This window comes from Juglans microcarpa x Juglans regia, chromosome 4D (assembly GCF_004785595.1).
Source record: "Juglans microcarpa x Juglans regia isolate MS1-56 chromosome 4D, Jm3101_v1.0, whole genome shotgun sequence".
NCBI classification, from domain to species: Eukaryota; Viridiplantae; Streptophyta; class Magnoliopsida; order Fagales; family Juglandaceae; genus Juglans; species Juglans microcarpa x Juglans regia.
Window position 1 is genome coordinate 2,514,994 of NC_054600.1, and position 19,956 is coordinate 2,534,949.

Sequence of the window (19,956 nt, forward strand, 5' to 3'; positions counted from 1 at the left end):
TTGTCATTCATAACGCGATTGAGTTCATGGGTTTTCGTCTTGCTCTTTTGATTTTTTAGGAAACAAAAATTCACTGTATCTTATCCTATATAAAGTTCATAATTTGGAAAGGGAAAGCAGATGGCTCCATTCCACATCAGTGAACACGAATAAGTACAAACAAGAAGCCTAACAAAACGTTATCACGTCGACAGAGATGGATGCAAATGGCCGACGTGTGGTAATGGATTGAAAGGGTTCTCAATTAATGATAAATACCAGGAGGCATTACGATTCAGATCAAAAACCTCAATTTCAAGTCAGATTACGAAGAAATGAGATGAAAGTCCAAAACAGAAGACTGAGTCCAAAACAAAAACCTCAATTTCACCTTCGTTTCATTCAACTTTTGTTCTCAGCTAGTGTTCTCTCTCTCTCTCTCTTGGGAATGAAAACTAGCAGAAGATTTATGAGACAGCGCGAGAAGAAAGAGCCAAAGCATTAAAAAAGGACGTAAATAAATAAAAGAAAAAGAGATGAATGGTGAGCCAATCTTGCTAACCAGATTTAGGCCCCATTTTAAATCTTATGAATCATTATGCCTTTTTTGCTGTGACATAAACATATAGGTCAAATACAGAAAAAACCTCGAAAGGAAATAAAAATTCCGTTGCCGGGAATCGAACCCGGGTCTCCTGGGTGAAAGCCAGATATCCTAACCGCTGGACGACAACGGATTCGCATGTGCTGTAGGCCGCTAATTTATATCATACTGCAAATTGGCCGCTCTGCTCAGTCCATTCAGAACCATCTCGTAACCATACTATTGGCTCTATGCTGCAAACATCCGCTATTGAGGTGATCTCTGACCTTCTTCACCCATCCCAACATGGCCAAATGCACGTAAAACCCACCAATGCATGTGATCTTCTCAAAGATAACATCAGCAGCCTCTCGCACTCTCTTGGAAGTGCTTGGTGCTACTCCTTCCTCTCCATATCCATGATGCATAGCCATACCATTGACCATGATGCAAGCCCATGCCATCACATATTTCTTTTGCGGTTTCACAAAAGATCTGCTCGAGCATTTTGTATCTCATACTGTAGCATACATGTCCACTGGACTGGGGCAGTCCCAATAGCCAAAACTCGAGGATGATGGTCTTTGACTCTATGATACAAAAGTATATTTGGCCCAAATGCCGGAGCTCCCAAATGAGCATAGCCCATGTATGATACTCAAAAAAAGTCAGCCGTGTCCCGCTCAATCCCAGCACCCTGCACCCATGCTGATTTTAAGCACCGATCATGGAATTTAAGGCAACGTAGGTTTTTCGAGGCAATTTGTTGAACAGGTTCCTCTTGGTCTTTTATCTTTAATTTGCAAGTATCGTATCGATATTCAAATCTCATTCAAAGGGATCATAAACAAGTTGGCAGACACGACTGGGAACCCATTTTCCAGTTTCCGTGTCTTTGTTCCGCAGCTAGTACATGTCTTTAAACACCTCTATGACCTTGTTTAGGATGACCGCTCGATTGTGAATGGATTTTCCATAATTTGGATCTCTAAACATATATATAATATAAAGCCTCATCAGGGTTGTCATTCTTAGGCTAACCTTTTGTCATGGAGTCCAAATCTAAACATTAAGCACCTAAATTTGGATACTCACCAACACGCTTTCGGGAATTATAACAACTTAGATAATTGATCTGACAAAGAGAAGATTGAGACTTGGAGTTGTAGAGTTTCTTTATGCGCTTCTTTGTTGAGCAAAAAGATATCACGTATAAGACTGTAAGGTCTTTGGGGCTATTTCCCTCTGCAGATTCAAGAGCTTGATATAACCAAGTAACAAACACCTAGTGTGCCGTAGAAGAACCCACTTGGGACTCCAATTGCGGCCTAGAGAAAAGTTCAGGTGCTAATCCACATTTCAAGATAATCAACTTAATGCAGCGTGCCAAGTATGTTCAAATTGACAGCTACTGATCGGACTACAAACAACAGGTACATATAAATATTGAATCAAGGAAAAAATTCATGAAGAATTAAAAGAATAATCTTTGCATTGATAAGAAGGAAAAAAAAAAAGATTGAACAATGACACTCGAGAAAAGAAAAAATAATCGATATCTGAATCTTTGTTTTATAGTGAAAACACCGTGCTCTCCCATATTTACTTTCTTCCCCTTCTTCTTCCAACCACCATTATTGGGGAACAAACCCTGAGCCGTTCAACCCATTTTTGCATCTCCCCCCTCCTTAACCCCAAGCCTACCAAAGCTCCCCAAGACAAAGCCCCAAAACCCAATCTTTGGTTTTCCTCTTTCCCAACCACTGAATCGAAAGAACCCCAAGTAGCCCCAAAACCGAAAAGCCACAAAGCACATTGCGCTCCAACTCTTTCCCAAACAAGAAAGCCAAACCGCAAATCACAAAGAACACAAGGAGCATTGATTTTCTCTTGTTATTCCTTCTCCGCCCGTCAAAGCCTCCTCCTCCAAACAATTTCCAAAACCACACGGCCACTCCATTCCCATCTACATGGCCGATTTCCCCAACAACCAAATCTAAGGGCTGTGGTAAGATCTTGGTTTTTGAGGCCATGATTGCTATCAAACCAAACAGTAACTTCTTTGATATTTGAGATCCATTCCTCCTTTTGTTTTTTCTCGCATATATGACTAGCTTGTCGGTCTTTCTTGCACAGATAATTGGGTTCTGTATCCGTGTTGGATGGGAAGCCAAAATCGGAGAGCGAGTGAAAAATAATTTTGGTGCAAAAATGGCAGTATTGTAAAGAGATGTAGGCATTATAGCAATTGGGTACGAAAGAAGAAATCCATTGGAGGACTGATGTGTTTTGAAGTAAAGAGTTTGCTGCTGCATTGTGCTCTCCTTTCGCTTTTGTTGGAGATTCGTCGAAGCTGTTTGAAGTTTGAACTTTGTTTGGGGGAATTATTGAGAATGCAGTGAGCTTTCCTTAGAGGAAATGCAGTAATGCAATCCTTTCCCATGGGCTTTTGGTAATTGGCAGTGGGCAGCGAGTGGCAATCAAGTGACAAGTAGGCAGATGAAAAAGAGTAACGTAATTATAATTATTTTCTTCACTTAAAAATGTTTTTTTTTTAATATTTTTAAATTTTATTAGTAGCATTATATGTAATTCAAATTTTGAATTCAAATTTTAAAATTTTCATATTTTAATAACGGACACGTAGTATAAAATTAGAAGTATAGACACTTTCCTTTTTCAATATCTATTTCCATTTAAAATGTAATGTATTTCTAAAATAAGTTCTGAAAAAATTGGAGGAAGAAAGATGCAGCATACTCTCTAGTGACTAGTCTCCCAATTCTCGTCTTCATGTCCCCAACAGTTTCCATGTTGCCACTATAACTCTGTAACTGAGATAATTTCAAACTCAAATGTCGTCTTATGCTTTCAAATAGTCATGGTTCAAAAGATATTTGACTTTATTTTTTGGTTGTTTACAATTTTTCTTCCTTGCCAAACAGGGAATAGTATGAGACTCGTAAGTCGCCATTTTTTTTCCTACATTTTATTTGCAACGTAACGGGTTATTTCCATTCGTTTTTTTACTGTATACTTTTCTCTGGGTTGCTTCTTATGGTGATATTTTTGCAGGCAGCAGGTCCATATAATTTCTGGGTTTTCCTAAATCAGAAATGGTATGCAGCTCAGTTTACTGAGATTTTAGGGTTATTGTTTGGTACTGATTCTTTCTTCTTGTGTTGCTTTAAGAATTATGACCCTGTTTTTTAATTTTTCTGGTTTTGGTCTCAGCTTCCTCTTTCCTTACTTCAGAGCGCGCAAGGGCATCCTATGGTGAGTGATTTCCCTCCGTGGATTTGATTTATGTTTCATATTCTAGCTGCTTCGTTTCTAAGAAATATAAGAAGAGGGAAGAAGTTAAGTTTGTAAATTCTGTCATATGTGTTAAACAAACAAATCTTTGTTTCCAGCTATGGTTTGAGTTCGTCAGCCTATGCTTTACAAAGTTGCATTTAGACGTCATTCGGGTATAACTTTCTAAATCTCTGGTCGGTTTCGAACCCGACCCAAAGTATGAAAAGTGTTATTTCTCCAAAAAAAAAAAGATTAACTAATAATTAGCTCAGTTATCAAAATCTGAAAACTTTGCTGTTTTTCGGTTCAAATTTGTATAGTCGCTGCATTTCCTTGACTGTTCCTGTAAACAGCATAGGAAGGTGTTTTCTGATGCTAACTTGGTATCTTGGCATGACTTTGTTGTCATGAGAAGCCAGTTAAGTCATAAGTTTCATCCAAATTTATATGGAAGATTATATTTTTCTAACTATTAACTTTATGGTCGGTAGCTCGTGGGGCTGGAAAATGGGGAGACTTGCAATGGCCATTTGATGAAATGTGACACATAGATGAATATCCATCTTGGAAAAGTATATATACATCAAAGGTGATTATTTTCCAAAAAATTTCTGTAGCTCCCTTTTTTTTTTTTTTTTTTAATTTTACTTTTTCCGTAATTAAAATTTACGATCTTTAGGATTCATCATTGCACTTAAGGATGGTTAACATGATGTATGATGGAGATAGGTTTTGGAGCACGCCAGAGTGTCTCGTACATGGGAATACAATTAAGTGTCGAGTCCAGAAACGACTCCAGAGATGAGGTACTCTCTCTCTCTCTCTCATATAAATTCATTTTTAACCTGAAGAAATCTAAACCCGATTCATAGTCTATAACTTTTTCCCCTTCTGTTTCTTATTTGTCTGCTTCTTTGAATCTTTTGACATGCTATTATTGTGGGCAATCTTTTAACATCTTTTACTGTTCCTTGTTCTCTCTGGAATGATGTAGCTTGCCCGAATCAGATATTGATATGCCCCATAAGGTGTTGTCTTCAAAATTACTTGTCTGCTTCTTTAGATATATTAACATTTTGACTTTTCCTTGTTCTCTCTGGAATGATGTAGCTTAGCAAAATCAGATATTGATATGGTCCATAAGGCATTGCCTTCAAAGCTTGTACTTGTTATTGTAGAGGCAGTAGGCACACTGGATCTCTTTTATACTCCTGACCAAGTATTAGACAATATGCCTTTTGTAGAAGCACATTAATGTGACCTCAAAATAGGGATTGGTTGTTCTGACCAGATTTTGTCCCTTTTCATTTTTTGTTTCGTTTTTTGCTTTCTTTTTCTGTTTTCTGTTTTTGTTTTATTGATCAATAATGCAAGGATATACATCGAAGGCAGCCTTCTTCCTCCCAAATCCCTTCTGTACTATGGGTGATTCAGTGGAGAAAAGAGTGCAAGAATAAATTGGGCCTTTGCCAAGCATAATCTTGATACAGTTTTTCACACAGAAGATGGAGAATCTTTCGATGCTAACTTGGCATCTTGGCATACCTTTATTGTCATAAGAAGCCAGTTAGGTCAAGTTTCATCCAAATTCACATTGAAGATGATATTTTTCTAACTCTTACTTTTATGGTTGGTAGCTTGTGCAGCTGAACAATGGGGAGACTTACAATGGGCATTTGGTGGATTGCAATTCAAGGACGAATATCCATCGTGTAGAAGTCATATGTACCTCAAAGGTGATTATCTTCTGAAAAAAATTATCTAGCTTCTTCTGTTTTCTTTTTTTTTTAATTTTTTTTTCTGTAATTAAAATTTGCAATCTTTATTATTCATTATTGCACTTAAGGATGGTTAAGATGATGTTCGATGGAGATAGGTTTTGGTGATGCCAGAATGTCATTCGTTGGAATACAATTGTCTGAGAGTCCAGATATGAGGTATTCTCTCTCTCTCTCTCTCTCTCTCTCTCATAAATTCATTTGTAACCGGAGAAAATCTAAACCTGAGAAAATCTAAACAGAACTTTTTTCCCCTTCTGCATGTTATTTGTCTGCTTCTTTTAATATTTTGATACTTCCTTTTTTTATGGGCAATATTTTAACCTGTTAATTGCTCCTTGTTGTCTCTGGGATGATGTTGCTTAGCCAAATCAGATATTGATGTGCTCCATAAGGCATTGTCTTCAAAGCTTGTACTTGGTATTGTAGAGGCACACTGGGTCTCGTACGTACTCTTGATCAAGCATTGGACAAGATGCCTTCTGTCGAAGCATATTGCTGTGACGTCAAAATAGGGATTGGTTGGTCCTGACCAGAGTTCTTCCCTTTTCATTTTTTCAAACATTTTTCATTTCATTTTTTGTTTTCTGTTTTTTTATTAATCAATAATACAAGGCTATGCATCAAAGACAGCCTTCCTCCTCCTGAATCCCTTCTGTATTATGGGTTACTTGGTGGAGAAAAGAGTGCAAGTATAAATTGAGCCTTGTGCCAATCATAATCTTGCTCTAGCTTTTCATATAGAAGACAGTGAATCTTTGGATGCTACTTTAATTATTTGCTTTTTGTTAGTTGCAACATGTTATATAGTATCTTGCTGGTAACCATCTATCATGCAGTTAGGCTCAGATTTCAGATTTACCTCTAGCCATCTTCTAGCCTTTTGGCATTCCTTTTAGTCTACAGTAGTATTGATGTTGTATTTCGCGGACCTGGGCAACTCAGCACTAGCAGTACACGGGTAATGACCTGCACAGTGAATAAGAGGGACCTCGGGGTCCGTTGCACTTCCGAAGCTTAAGTTAGTTTCTATGTTGGAGATGAAAAGATAAAACTGTATTGAAGTTTCTATGTTGTATCAACAAGTAGTATACTTAATTAGTGGAGAAGGTTGCATCTTGGAGGAACCTATTGTGGCATTTTCGTAGCTCTGGAATTTGGCTGTGCTGTGAAATAGGAAATATGATGTGGGATAAATGAACAAGTAAATGAGTTTTTAATTTGCTTGTGTTATTAATGAGGTCTCGTCTCTGTTTTGCCCTGTATACAGTGTTTTATTTATTTATTTATTTATTTATTTATTTACATTATAGGAACTTAGCATTATTGAAAAAAACATTAAAATTAGTTTCAACTTTCTAAATCGATTCACTTCTGTGATAGCTTCAAATTATTGTACAGTTTGACCTGCATAATATAGCTGGCCCAAATATCCAGAAGCTATGTACTCAATTCCATTCTCAAGACTTCAATGATACCTCTAATTTCTATTTGTTTATTAGAGTTTGTTTTGATGTTCTAATTTCCATTAGAATTGCTTACTATACAAGGTTTGTTGCATCTTGGAGGAACCAACTATCATCACACGAGTTTTACCTGCACTGAAGACTGATACTAGCAGCAGTAGCAATTCCAACAACACGACTATGCATGCATGCATGCTTTACCAGTTGCCCCTTACCTTCGGCTAGAAAGCTTGGAAAAAATCAGCACGGTGATTTTTAAAAATGCTAATATTAATGTTATATGTTTTTAGTATCAATGACCCTTCAATTATCAACTTCTTCAAACTTCAGATGGCCAAGACCATAGTCATATTGTCTCCACCTCCTGCTGTAGGCTTTTGAAGCAATACAACATTTTTATAATTGCGGTGCTACTCTGCCGCTTGAGTAGTACGCGGCAGAGTAGCACCGCTCATTGTTACCGTTACTTGCTTTTGTAATTTTTTATTTTTATTTTTCTATTCATATTTTTTAAATATTTTTAAAAAATAAAAAAATATATACTAATACATTTAAAATCACTTCTTTAATCATTAACTAAAATTAAAAAATAATTTTATTTTTTCCCGAGCAATCCAGTAGAGTGGTAAGAATTGGTACGCATGATAGTTTTTTTCTTTTTATAAGCTTTTTGATAGGTTGGTTTTTTCACAATAAAAAAACATAGTATTAGCCTACGTTTGGGCATTGAAATCTGTAAATAGTAATAAAAAAATAATGATCTTGAAATAGATTTATTTTATTTTGAAATATCACAAAATTAACTAATCAAAAAATTCTCATGCACCATACTTGTATTTTGTTTTTATTTGAGAGCGGAAGATTTAGGCTTTATTTGGATCTTGAATTACTCTCAATTCATCTCAATTTATTATTATAACTTTTTCAAATTCTAATATAAAATATGATAAATAATTCAACTTTTTCAAATCTTAAAATAATAATAATATTAAAAAATAATATTCTAATAATATTTTATCATCTTAACTCAATTCAACTCAACTTACTTCAACATCCAAACACACTCTTAAAATTTCATACGTCCATTTTAAAAATTAGAAATTATGCCAATCGCCACACATGCCTTTGGCTATACTTGTCTCTTTTTAGACAAGTATCATAATATTAATTGTTTTTGTTTTAGAAAACGTGTAATAATTCAACTAAAATATTTCTCCAAGAATAAAGAAAATAATGTGTCAGCTGTCAATAATAGAGAGTCTATTACTAGCATACATTATCATCTAAAAACAATTAAAAAAGAATATTTATAATCGTCAATTATATAATTGTCAGATAATTTTTTTAAAAAATAAATAAAATATAAAATCTACATAAAATAATAATAATTTCTTAATAATAAATTTCTTTTTTAAAACGTAATATTTGCGCACTTTACATTATATATAGAATTACTCAAAAAATTATTAGCATCTGTTGTTACACTTAGAAGAAGACAACAAAATTCTCGGAGATTTATCCCGACGGCGACCAGACGCATCAGTCAATGGATTGTACGTTCACTGTTGGTGTTGGAGTCTGAGAGCATCTTCACTGTTGAACCGAGCAGAAAAGCTCAAAAAACGAATGGCCGAAATCAAAGCCGATAACACTCACCAGCACCAGCTCACTGTGCCGGATCCCGATATTCCGGACCAAAAATTACCGAAACCAAAGCGCGTTGCTTCCCTGGACATCTTCCGAGGCCTCACCGTTGCCGTAATAGTTTATATTTTGTTTTTCATATTTTTTTAATTAGTTTCCCTGATATTTTTGTGAATTGAGTGAGTGAGTGAGTGCAGGAGCACAAACACCACCATATCCGATTACAAGTTCTTATTTCGATTATTCTCAGTATTTTATTACCAGTTTTGACGATATTACTGTCACAAGCAAGATTATCATCCACTGAAAAAGTTCTTTTTTTTTTCAGTAACTTTTGTGGGCCACCATGATCGTGAGTCATGCATGTGACACGAATGGTCACTATTTCCTTCTCTATTTTTTCCTACAATTTTTTTAGGACTATTTTTCTTAATTTGAATGGAGAATTATTATGTCATCTTCATTATAAACTAATATATTATGTAAAAGTTAATGGTCCCAACATGATCCTGGACATGTAGTAAAAAGTTGTTTTTTGGTGACTCCAAAGATGTTTGATAATGGAGTGGTAGTATAAGATTTTTTTTATTATTAATTTTTGAAAGTTTCCCTTCTCTCTTTTAAGTTAAGGTTCGTTAGCTTCCCTTTGAAAGGGGGGGAAAAAAAAACAAAAAGACCACCACAGGTGTTACTGATCTAATTTGGATGATATTTCAATATTTTATTGGTGGCATTTTTGTTCACTTCGGATGTCGGTTCATAAAGTCTACTTAAAATTTGGTTGATATGTATTAAAGACTCGTGATTTCTATTTGGCTTTTATGTTTATCATGTATATTGTAGTTGATGATTCTGGTGGATGATGCCGGAGGAGAGTGGCCTATGATTGGGCACGCACCATGGAATGGTTGCAATCTTGCTGACTTTGTGATGCCGTTCTTTTTGTTCATTGTGGGGATGGCCATTGCACTTGCTCTCAAGGTTGGTTTATGTACAGTTTCTGTTCAACTTGAGAAGAAGATTTATTGGGAGTATATGATTATTCGTATGCATTCAAGTATTGTTGATTTATCGTCCAGAGAATACCAAGTCGGCCAATGGCCATAAGAAAGGTGATTTTTAGGACTTTGAAGCTTCTCTTTTGGGGTCTCCTATTGCAAGGTCAGTTCTTGGTGTTGATTTTTTCCTGTCGTGGTATTATCAAGTCCTGCAACCGCTTTATGTATATTATTTTGAATAAAACGTGCAATGACAATGGGGTAAGATTGAGACATTATGCAGCTTACTAACTGTGCATGTGTCCTCAACTGCCATTCATTAAGCAAAACAACAATATGTTATTCATATAGGCGGAAAAACAAAAGGAAGTACTGAGATAGAACAGGCAAGACTTTTATCGAAGTTCTCTTTTTTATGCAGAATAACGTGATACGTTTTCTGTAGTGCACTCTTGGAATAAGAAGGAAAATAAATTAAAAAGGAACAAAATTAAGGCTCCAGAAATCACTCTAATGTTAACTTGGTTTCATTTATGAAGGAGGTTTTTCACATGCTCCCGACAAGCTAACATATGGTGTCGACATGAAAAAAATAAGGTGGTGTGGAATTCTCCAGGTAGGTAATAAAGATATCAGTCATCAATAGTAGGTCTATTACTTATCAAAACAATATTAGGTCTATCAATGATGAATGTTGGCAGTAATTATTACCACCCTTTCTAGAGAATTGCTCTTGCATATTTGGTAGTGGCACTGGTGGAAATCTTTTCAACAGATGCCCAACGCAAGGATCCAGCGTCCAGCTGGTTCTCTGTATTCAAGTTGTACTATTGGCACTGGTAATATTGTGGAAGTGTTTTTTGTCTTAAATTCATGAGAAAAATTTCATAATAAAGGCAAATATAAAAATTTTCTCTGTTCTAATTTTCAGGCTGGTGGCAGCAAGCGTTCTTATTGTGTACTTGGCTGTAATTTATGGGACATACGTTCCTGATTGGAAATTCACTGTCCTGAACAGAAATAGTACTGTTGAGATGACAGTAAGCCTTGGCTTCCTTTGATCTCATTCTTTTAAATCATCCACTTCTTGTTAAATGACATTGCTATTGTTTTTGTGTATAGTTGGAGATGTCAATGACAGACCAATACTAGTAACAGACTGTCTATAGTCTTTGGTATCAAATTATTTACTTGGGAGCATTTGGACATGGAAGGGTTGATAATGTGAAATACTTGTGTTCTGATTTGAATAGCACAATATGACTAATCTTGAAGAAGGCTTAACCTCTTGTCATAATTAGAACCAGTTTTGGGATGAGAGGAGCATTTATTAGGGGTGCGACCCGCTCCCTACGGGGCTGGGCCACCCCTTCCCTACACCCTGCCCCAATCTACCCTGCTTCCATCTACTTTCGGGGGCGGGGGACAGGGGTGAAAACCCCACCCCTGCCCCATATCCGCCCCGCTTCCGTCTACTTAAAAAAAAAACACTACATTTTACTTGGTTTAAAAATTATTTCTAAGTCCAAAAGTAATTAAAAATACATTTTTGGACCCAAATTATAAATTTAAATTTTGTAAATATAACTATAATTTAAAAACTATGTAATTTTTAAATTTTCTAGTGCATATTTTGTGTAAATTGTAGTGTATTAGTTTTTAAATTATGTAGTTTTTAAATTTGTTAGTGCATATTTTGTGAACAAGTCTAACAAATTGTAATATATAAATATATATTTATGTTTACATATATATAATATATATAAATGTAAGCGGGAGCGGGGCGGGGTTAACCCCGCCCCGCCACCCGCCCCCGCTAGGGGCCCTAGATGCGGGGCGGGGCTGACGGGGGCGGGGGCGGGGGCGGGGCAGCGGGGTGTGGGGCCTTGCTGCCCACCCCTAGCATTTATCACTTTAAATGACTACATTTGGCCCTTTAATGGTTCCCACTTTCTGCAATGGAACCAAGTACCATGGTTGAAAATTTTTTAGGAAACAAATGATCAGATCTTGATAAACGGGTATATTCTATTTATTTTAGGTAGCCTGTGGCATGAGTGGGAAACTGGATCCTCCTTGTAATGCAGTAGGATATATCGACAGACTGGTGCTAGGACTCAATCACATGTATCAACATCCAGCTTGGAAGAGATCTAAGGTGTGCAGCTGTTCTCACTTCTACACATTAAATTATCAATTTTAGACCACTTGTTTGGGCGGTGGCATTTTCAATTAATCTTCTCCAAGTTAAAGCTCTGCAGGCTTGCACTGATAACTCCCCATATGAAGGGCCTTTCAGAAGTGATGCTCCTTCATGGTGCTATGCTCCTTTTGAACCGGAAGGAGTTTTAAGGTCTGTTAAAATCATTAGTAATTCATTTCATTTTGATGAACATTGGAACTCATGCCTCGAGTCTAGATTCTAATTGGTGGGTAAACAGTTCTATCTTTTTTTTCCAAATAATCTAATGACATAGGACATTAGATTAGTGACATAGTGAGAATTACTGTGAATTTTGGTTGTCTAATTGATTTTCAGCTATCCTTTGTAGTGAGAATTACTGTGAATTTTGGTTGTCTAACTGATTTTCAGCTATCCTATGCCAAACTAGTTTGTGAATGACAGTGCTAAGAATGAAAGAAAAGTTTAATATAATAACACATTATATCTACACAAATTTAAAAAGAAAAAAAAAAAAAGAGAGAGGAATTGGAGAAGATGAGAACTTATTTGTATTCCTTAAAAAGTTAAAAATATACTTGAGAAGGCTTCCCTTACTCTAAGAGGCAAGCTTAACCTTTTAACCACTTGATTGCAGCAATTTACTCACTTCTTACACCCAGAGAGTCATGTTCTTAAGCATGAATCTCATGAATGCTCCAATTGGCAATGATGGGAAGTCTATGATGAATGTGCTCCAAGTACTGATGTGGTGGATTTGTGAACCTTGAAAATTTATCTCTGTAGCTTTTCCATGTTTGGATATTTTGTCTAATTGCAGCTCAATATCTTCTATTCTGTCCACAATCATTGGATTGCATTTTGGACACGTGCTTGTACATTTTGAGGTTAGGTTTATGATTTCACTCGATTTATGCCCAACTTACACTGAACCGGCTCATGTAACTGATTTTTCCCCCTTTTTTCCCAATTATGTCAGGGTCATCCAGATAGGCTGAAGCACTGGAGTCTGATGGGTTTTGCTCTCCTTATTTTAGGAATTACCCTTCATTTCACCGATGGTCTGAACTGAATGTTCAAGTATGAGCAAATTTGCTTACTATCTATTAATTTGTTGCTTTCTAATGTTTCCTCCCCTGTGCAGCAATTCCTCTGAATAAACAGTTGTATACATTCAGCTATGTTTGTGTAACATCAGGAGCAGCAGCTTTGGTCTTCTCGGCTTTCTACATTATTGTACGTTTTTTTGTTACAAACATCTTATCTCTGCTCCGTATCACCGATTTTATACTTTGAGTATGGACCCTTTTTGTTGGAATTAAGGCTTGGTTGAACTTCTCATCAGTTGAAGAATATCTAATTTTTGGGTATGTGAGGTTCAATGAATTTTATCAGGTTTGATCTAATCCTATGCTCTGATACCAGGTTGATATCTGGGGGTTAAGATACCTATTTTTGCCACTGGAATGGATTGGCATGAATGCTATGTTCGTCTATGTTATGGCAGCCGAAGGCATCTTTGCTGGATTCATTAATGGGTGGTATTATGATGATCCCCATAATACACTGGTATAATCATCTTCTCTTGTTTTTGCATTTTACCTCAACTCTGTCCACCAACAGCCCCACTTTTTCCTGTCACATAATTGCCTCTAAAAATGATATTATAATTTTTCTTTTTTTGAAATACACAAATTCTTTCAAACTACACCCACTCTTTAAGCACGCCAAACTATCAATTTTGACAATCAACTCCCAAACTATCAAATTGTAATCTACTCCCTCCATAAAAATTTGACAGAAATACCCTGGATAAAATATAAAAATCTCAGAAAATTTGAAAGAAACAAAACTAGTAAATACATGCCAAAATATTTGAAAATATTATAAAATTAGAAAAAAAAAATGAATTTTTTTAATAAAAAACAGTAAAGGGACATGGGGCACATCACAAGGTTTTTTCTTTAACAATTGTTTTCCTTGTCTTATATCCTTTTTTTTTCTTAATCTTTCCTGGGTTTTAACCTATGACAGGTATATTGGATTCAGAAACACATTTTCATTAAAGTATGGAATTCCAAGAGAGTTGGCATTCTACTCTACGTGCTCTTTGCAGAGATAATGTTTTGGGGTATTGTTGCAGGCATTTTGCATCGACTAGGCATTTATTGGAAACTCTAAATACTGTAATGTTGGTAGCTAATTCCAACTATATTGAACTTAGGCTGCTTGTTCTTGCCTTGTTTTCCACTCACATTGTCATTGCCCTTTACCAGTGACGAAGCCATGAATTTATCTTTACTGGGACGAATAAGTATTGTAATAATTACCTCATCTTTTATATATTATCTCATGATGTAAATAAAAATAATAATACTACATATAATTTTAGGATTTTTCCTTGAAAAAAGGAGTTTTCTAACGAGCAAACTCGATCAAAAGTTGAGGAATAAGAAAAAATAATATATCATACAAAACTAGTATCTGAATTCTTTCACATTTATTATATTTTCAAGTTGGTATGTTGAACATATTATTCACATCACTTAAATAGTAAGATTTGATTGATAAGATTTAAATTTATAATTTATCTTTTAAATTTAAATCTAAATCTAAATATATCATGTAAGTATTTTGTTAGGTGTGAATGAGTAGATACAGTTCTGTAGTGTTCGTGCACTCTCTTTGAAAAAAAAGAGAGATTTATTATTAAAAATATAATTTTTTATATAATTTTTTTAAAAAGAATATATTAAGTTAAAATATTTTACGACTGTAAATAATATTTTTAAAAGATATATATAATCCACGAGGAATGTCAGAGTGGGCCAGTTCTAATGGAAAAGAAAAAGGCAGAAATAAAAATAGGAGAAGATGAAGAGGGAGGCCTTATGCATTTTCTTGGGGAATAAGTAGCAAAGGAAGAGCAGCAAGCAAGTGTAGACACTGCGCTTCTTATTATTTGCTCTTTTCCTCCCTCCCTCTCCCTTCGAATTTCTCTTCCTCTCTGAAATCATCGACTTCCAATGGCAACTGCTATGGTAGAAGATACGAGCTTCGAGGACGATCAACTCGCTTCCATGACTACGGACGACGTCGTCCGAGCGTCTCGTCTCCTCGACAACAAGATCCGCATCCTCAAGGTCCCCCCCCCCCCATATATAAATATGTATTATATTTGAACGAGCTAGGGTTTCTATCTGTAGCTGTAAGTTATTGTGTGAAATTTTTCTGCTTGTGCATAAGAATCTTTATGATTTCTATTACCGATTATTGAAAATAAAGAATTTCCATTTTTTTTTTTTTTTGTAATGGCTTTTTTTAATCGGTTCTTGATTTTGCATGAATCTTTATTTCTTTTATTGTGCCTTGTAAATTTGTTTTGGGAGCGAATTTTTTCCATTATTGGTGTTTTCATCTAACGCTTTGTGTAAAATAAGTTGTTTTCTATGTACTTTTCTACATAAGGACGCGATCCATTTTGCTATTCTATGAATTTGTTGATTCTCAGGTGCTAATTCTTTTTTATTTTTCATTTCGTATTATTGATTCGAAAGCTATAGTTTTTAATTGGTATATATGGATTTCTATGAAATAACAATTAAATAGAGGGGTGTGGATTTCTTTTGTGATTGAAGGAGGAGTTGCCAAAATCAAACTTGGAGTTGGATTCGTACAAGGAGAAGATAAAGGAGAATCAGGAGAAGATTAAGCTCAATAAGCAATTGCCCTACTTGGTTGGCAACATTGTTGAGGTAAATAGTTGGACTCTATCATGATTAATTCCTATGCTGAGTGTCTTTTTCTTGTCTCTGTGTTCTTTATTGCGGTCTCAGTTTGTTTCTCTGTGTTTTGATCGCACGTTTGGTTACTAAACACATCTCAACTCATCATTACAATTTTTTCAAATTCCAACACAAAATATAATAAACAATTCAACTTTTACAAATCCCAAAATAATAATAATATTAAAAAAATAATATTCTAACAATATTTTATCATCTCAACTCAACTCAACTCACTTCAACATCTAAACGCAATTATTCTTTGCACATGGCATCTGAGTTTATTTGGTTATCTCATGCCTAATCTGTGAGGGCGCTGCAGAACTAGGCTCTTTATGGGGGACTTGGGGGTTTGGACTTAAGCTATTATGGCTATTTTGCTTGTTGTGCTGGACTCTAATTGCAGTTTTCTACTTATTTTAGATTTTGGAAATGAACCCAGAAGATGAAGCTGAGGAAGATGGTGCGAATATTGATCTTGACTCACAAAGAAAGGGAAAATGTGTTGTGCTGAAAACATCTACTCGCCAGGTGAGCTATCATATTGCTATATCCCATTTTACCCGTAGATTCAATAGGAGTTTTGCACACTGTTTTATTTTATTCCAACTTGCACGTTGTTTTCTTTGATTCCAACTTTTTGTTTCTTTTGGTCTGTGCTAAATTGCCAGCAGTCTTTTCTAATATGAGTTCTTTTGGCAAAGAATCATGGATTACAAGAAGTCCATGTAAATAGTTATTGTTCTCTTTTTGGATTGGGTGTAATTTATCATGGATGTGATTGAAAAACTTAATTCCAATGGCATTTAATTTTTTTGTAGTTTATATGGCCAGTCCATGAGGCTGACCGAGTACTTCTACCAAACGGCGGTCTTGACTAGTGTTAGGACTCTTGTTTATTATTTTGAATCCTATAAACAAATCTTCAAAAAAACTATATCGAATCCTGAGCTGCCAAGTGTTAGGGCTCTTGTTTACTATTTTGAGTCTTGGGCAGCCACGGTAATGGTACGTTTTGTACTAGTGCTGTGTTTGTTCACAAAGTTTTATTTTGGGTTTTCATCTAGCTGACTTTTATTTCCAAAATTATTGCCACTTATAAAAAAAGTTCCAAAATTATTGCCAATATCTCTACATTGATTATGATTTTACAGTTGTCAATAAGGTTTAAAAAAAATTGATGATATGTTTGGGAGCAAGCAATATGTAGTGTCTATCGAAGATTTGGGTGGTTGTTTTAAAATTAGTTGGTGGATGCAAGTTTATATTCTTCAAACTTAGGGTATTTTATGTTGGGTCGTGTTCCATAAGCTGCATTGGGGGGTTTACATTATTAAAAAGAAAAGGACAGAAGGGGGAAAAAAAAAAACTCCTGAAACTGATTCCCTCTAAAAGTAAAATTGCTGCAACTTATTTTTTTTTTTCTTAGTTATTATTTGTGCTTTGTGTTGCTTTGTACTGTACAAGTTTAAGACTTTTTTTTTTTTTTTTTTTTTTTTTGTTTCAAGTTTGCTGGATCCCAGATGTTGAATGTGAAGTTGGACTCATATGTCAATTAGATGATTTTATTTCATGTTTAAGCCTTTTTTTTTTATTGGGGGAGGGAGAGTGCAAGGGCATGGCATTTTTGTTGCACATTTCAACAGAACGATAATCTGTATTCCACTTGACTGCAGACTATCTTTCTTCCCGTTGTTGGGCTTGTTGACCCTGATAAGTTAAAGCCTGGTGATCTGGTAGGAGTGAACAAAGATAGTTACTTGATCTTGGATACACTGCCATCTGAGTATGATTCTCGAGTAAAGGCTATGGAGGTTGATGAAAAACCAACTGAAGATTACAATGACATTGGAGGGCTAGAGAAACAGGCAAGTTTCTGACTCTCAGCATGATCCATATGAGAAATCCTTCTTCTTTATTTTTTTGTCCCATCTGTATATTACTTGCAATTCAATTTTGTTATTGTTGCAACAGATCCAAGAGTTGGTTGAGGCCATTGTTTTGCCCATGACACACAAGGAACGATTTCAGAAATTAGGAGTTCGTCCTCCTAAGGGAGTGCTCTTGTATGGACCCCCGGAACTGGGAAGACTCTAATGGCCCGTGCTTGTGCGGCTCAAACAAATGCCACTTTTCTGAAGTTGGCAGGCCCACAACTAGTCCAGGTAGGAGACACTTTATCATCTTATTTCTTTCTTCATTCTTATGGCCGATTCGTGATTATGAATTGTGGAAAACCCTTGATTTGCTCCTATCAGATTTCAATTTCTGGCTGTATTTGACTAATTATTTTCCTATGATGCATATATTCCAACTCCTGATACTTGTATTATAGAGATGATATCTGTATCATCTTTGTAGTGCATTTGGGTACTGGCCTCTCTCAGAAAGTACTTGAACTCTGATTATTATGGATGATATATTAAACTATTTCGTGTCATGGCATTGTTATGCGGCAATGAATGTGGAGAAGTTTTGTCCATCATTATCTTCTTAACTGGTCTTTACATGTAGTAACTGAACTTGGTTTTTATAAAGATGTTCATTGGGGATGGAGCAAAACTTGTTCGTGATGCCTTTCAGCTTGCAAAAGAGAAGTCTCCCTGCATCATTTTTATAGATGAAATTGATGCCATTGGCACAAAACGTTTTGATAGGTATGCTGTACCTTGTCTACATAAGGCAGTGTTCTTGGTTGGGGTTAGAATAGCTTGATTATCAACAGCTTTTGTGATTAAAATATATTTGTATTTGACTGCAGTGAAGTGAGTGGAGATAGGGAAGTTCAGCGGACGATGTTAGAGTTGCTTAATCAGCTCGATGGCTTTAGTAGTGATGACCGGATTAAGGTTTCTCTATGCCTTTTTGAATTATTATTTACGTAAGTTTCATAGCATGGCTGCCCTCCGAGCACCTGAAAGTGTTGGAATCAGTTGGAGCATATTGTTCCGGTTTCTGAATTTTTTTGAAAGAAGATTGTTAGTTAAAAACTTCACCTTGTGGGACTCAATGAAGTTGTACACTATAATAATTGTACTTGGCCTACTATGTACCATCAGTTGACCAATTTCAAATACAATTCTTAGGTCATAGCTGCTACAAATCGTGCTGACATCTTGGATCCTGCACTTATGCGTTCTGGTCGATTGGATCGTAAAATTGAGTTTCCACATCCCACTGAAGAAGCCAGAGCCCGTATCTTGCAGGTGAATGTTTCAAGAGTGCTTTATTTTGACTATTTCGTGTAAATCATTGCTCTGTACAGGTTTCTCATTGAATCATTGTCCTTGATATACTAGATCCACTCAAGGAAGATGAATGTTCATCCAGATGTGAATTTTGAAGAACTGGCTCGGTCAACCGATGATTTCAATGGGGCACAACTAAAAGCCGTTTGTGTGGAGGCAGGCATGCTAGCCCTTCGGCGTGATGCAACTGAGGTGTGGATTTTTGCCCTGTCACACATTTGAAAATTTTATATTTGCTTCAGCAATTAAGGGAAAGGTTGCTGATAATTTGGCCTTCTTTTGAGGGGTGGGAGTGGGGGGTACACGAACCCACCCGTGGGTAGCCCAAGTGTTAAGAGCGAACCTGTGTGCATAAGCCCCATGTCACAGGTTCGATTTTCCCTGGGATCAAACTGCAATTTAAGTGGGAGGTCATGGCGGTGGGTTACTGTGCTAGTCTCCTCAAGAGTTTAGGTTTCATGGGTGAGTCCAAGGGGCTCTGTGGTTCCCAAATCATAAAAAAAGGGAGTGGGTACACGAATTCTCTGTCCTGTAGGCATCTATCAATCATCATGAGGGGCCAGTCCTTTTGAATAATGATGTAGCTTTCTGTCTATTGTCTTGTACTAGAGGCCATCATGCATCGTTTTATCAATTTCAATTTGAGATGCCTTGATGACAAGTACTGATCAGGGTGTTGAATGTGGTTGATTTCAGGTGAACCATGAAGATTTTAATGAAGGTATCATTCAGGTTCAGGCAAAGAAGAAATCAAGCTTGAATTACTATGCTTAGACTGGAAACTAGGAGGATTTGTTTCAATTTCACGAGTTTACGTCTTCAAAATTCTGTGCTCTGGAATATTATATTGTTCAAGCTTGGCCAAGAAGAAAGCAGAGCTAGCAGCTCAGAACTGCTTCAGGGGGTAAAATCGTTCTTTGTAATATGTAATGTAATTGGCTATGACATTTTGTCTTTTTATAAGACCTCGACCTGAGTTTCTTCAAACTCTTGCCT

The 19,956-nt window shown here is 36.0% G+C and overlaps 3 protein-coding genes, 1 long non-coding RNA gene and 3 other non-coding genes across 11 annotated transcripts; 5 read left to right on the forward strand and 2 right to left on the reverse strand.

The window, feature by feature from the left end:
• Positions 1-644: 644 nt before the first annotated feature.
• TRNAE-UUC lies at positions 645-716 on the reverse strand. The gene has a single exon. It is a non-coding gene; the product is annotated as a tRNA-Glu (tRNA).
• Positions 717-1,935: 1,219 nt separating this feature from the next.
• On the reverse strand, positions 1,936-3,042 carry LOC121261557. The gene has a single exon (XM_041163982.1). The coding sequence runs from the start codon at positions 2,875-2,877 to the stop codon at positions 2,263-2,265; it is 615 nt and encodes a 204-aa protein (XP_041019916.1). The 5' UTR covers positions 2,878-3,042; the 3' UTR covers positions 1,936-2,262.
• A 46-nt stretch (positions 3,043-3,088) lies between these two features.
• LOC121261558 lies at positions 3,089-7,553 on the forward strand. 4 transcript variants are annotated; one of them, XR_005939928.1, is made up of 8 exons: positions 3,091-3,513; positions 3,638-3,681; positions 3,797-3,838; positions 4,351-4,448; positions 4,589-4,665; positions 5,497-5,595; positions 5,706-5,796; positions 7,188-7,553. It is a non-coding gene; the product is annotated as an uncharacterized LOC121261558 (long non-coding RNA). The 4 variants fall into 4 exon arrangements; XR_005939927.1 differs by having other exon boundaries at positions 3,091-3,375; XR_005939925.1 differs by having other exon boundaries at positions 3,089-3,513; positions 3,638-3,838.
• Positions 4,956-5,074, forward strand: LOC121261740. Its single transcript, XR_005939966.1, has one exon. It is a non-coding gene; the product is annotated as a small nucleolar RNA snoR127 (small nucleolar RNA).
• LOC121261739 lies at positions 5,985-6,174 on the forward strand. The gene has a single exon (XR_005939965.1). It is a non-coding gene; the product is annotated as a small nucleolar RNA snoR127 (small nucleolar RNA).
• Positions 7,554-8,595: 1,042 nt separating the features above from the next.
• On the forward strand, positions 8,596-14,276 carry LOC121261560 (heparan-alpha-glucosaminide N-acetyltransferase). 2 transcript variants are annotated; one of them, XM_041163983.1, is made up of 14 exons: positions 8,597-8,861; positions 9,591-9,728; positions 9,827-9,908; positions 10,285-10,361; positions 10,469-10,584; positions 10,677-10,785; positions 11,787-11,903; positions 12,007-12,098; positions 12,748-12,814; positions 12,907-12,988; positions 13,072-13,163; positions 13,353-13,496; positions 13,962-14,118; positions 14,154-14,276. In XM_041163983.1, the coding sequence occupies exons 1-13, from the start codon at positions 8,730-8,732 to the stop codon at positions 14,106-14,108; spliced, it is 1,395 nt and encodes a 464-aa protein (XP_041019917.1). In that variant the 5' UTR covers positions 8,597-8,729; the 3' UTR covers positions 14,109-14,118; positions 14,154-14,276. The 2 variants fall into 2 exon arrangements, with proteins under 2 accessions (XP_041019918.1, XP_041019917.1); XM_041163984.1 differs by lacking the exons at positions 10,469-10,584; positions 10,677-10,785 and having other exon boundaries at positions 8,596-8,861.
• Positions 14,277-14,812: 536 nt separating this feature from the next.
• LOC121261561 (26S proteasome regulatory subunit 6A homolog) lies at positions 14,813-19,947 on the forward strand. The gene is given in 11 exon segments (XM_041163985.1): positions 14,813-15,070; positions 15,566-15,682; positions 16,136-16,243; positions 17,389-17,580; positions 17,687-17,789; positions 17,792-17,877; positions 18,251-18,369; positions 18,474-18,561; positions 18,799-18,918; positions 19,012-19,152; positions 19,657-19,947. Coding segments are annotated over 11 exon segments (1,269 nt in total). The 5' UTR covers positions 14,813-14,953; the 3' UTR covers positions 19,735-19,947.
• Positions 19,948-19,956: the final 9 nt, after the last annotated feature.

Bases quoted from the DNA above. Each gene is read 5' to 3' on its own strand.
- LOC121261557 (XM_041163982.1), bottom strand. From the start codon at position 2,877: ATGCAGCAGCAAACTCTTTACTTCAAAACACATCAGTCCTCCAATGGA.
- LOC121261560 (XM_041163983.1), top strand. From the start codon at position 8,730: ATGGCCGAAATCAAAGCCGATAACACTCACCAGCACCAGCTCACTGTG. The intron at 9,909-10,284 runs GTCAGTTCTTGG...TCATTTATGAAG, and splicing joins TTGGGGTCTCCTATTGCAAG to GAGGTTTTTCACATGCTCCC. The intron at 10,585-10,676 runs GTAATATTGTGG...TCTAATTTTCAG, and splicing joins AAGTTGTACTATTGGCACTG to GCTGGTGGCAGCAAGCGTTC.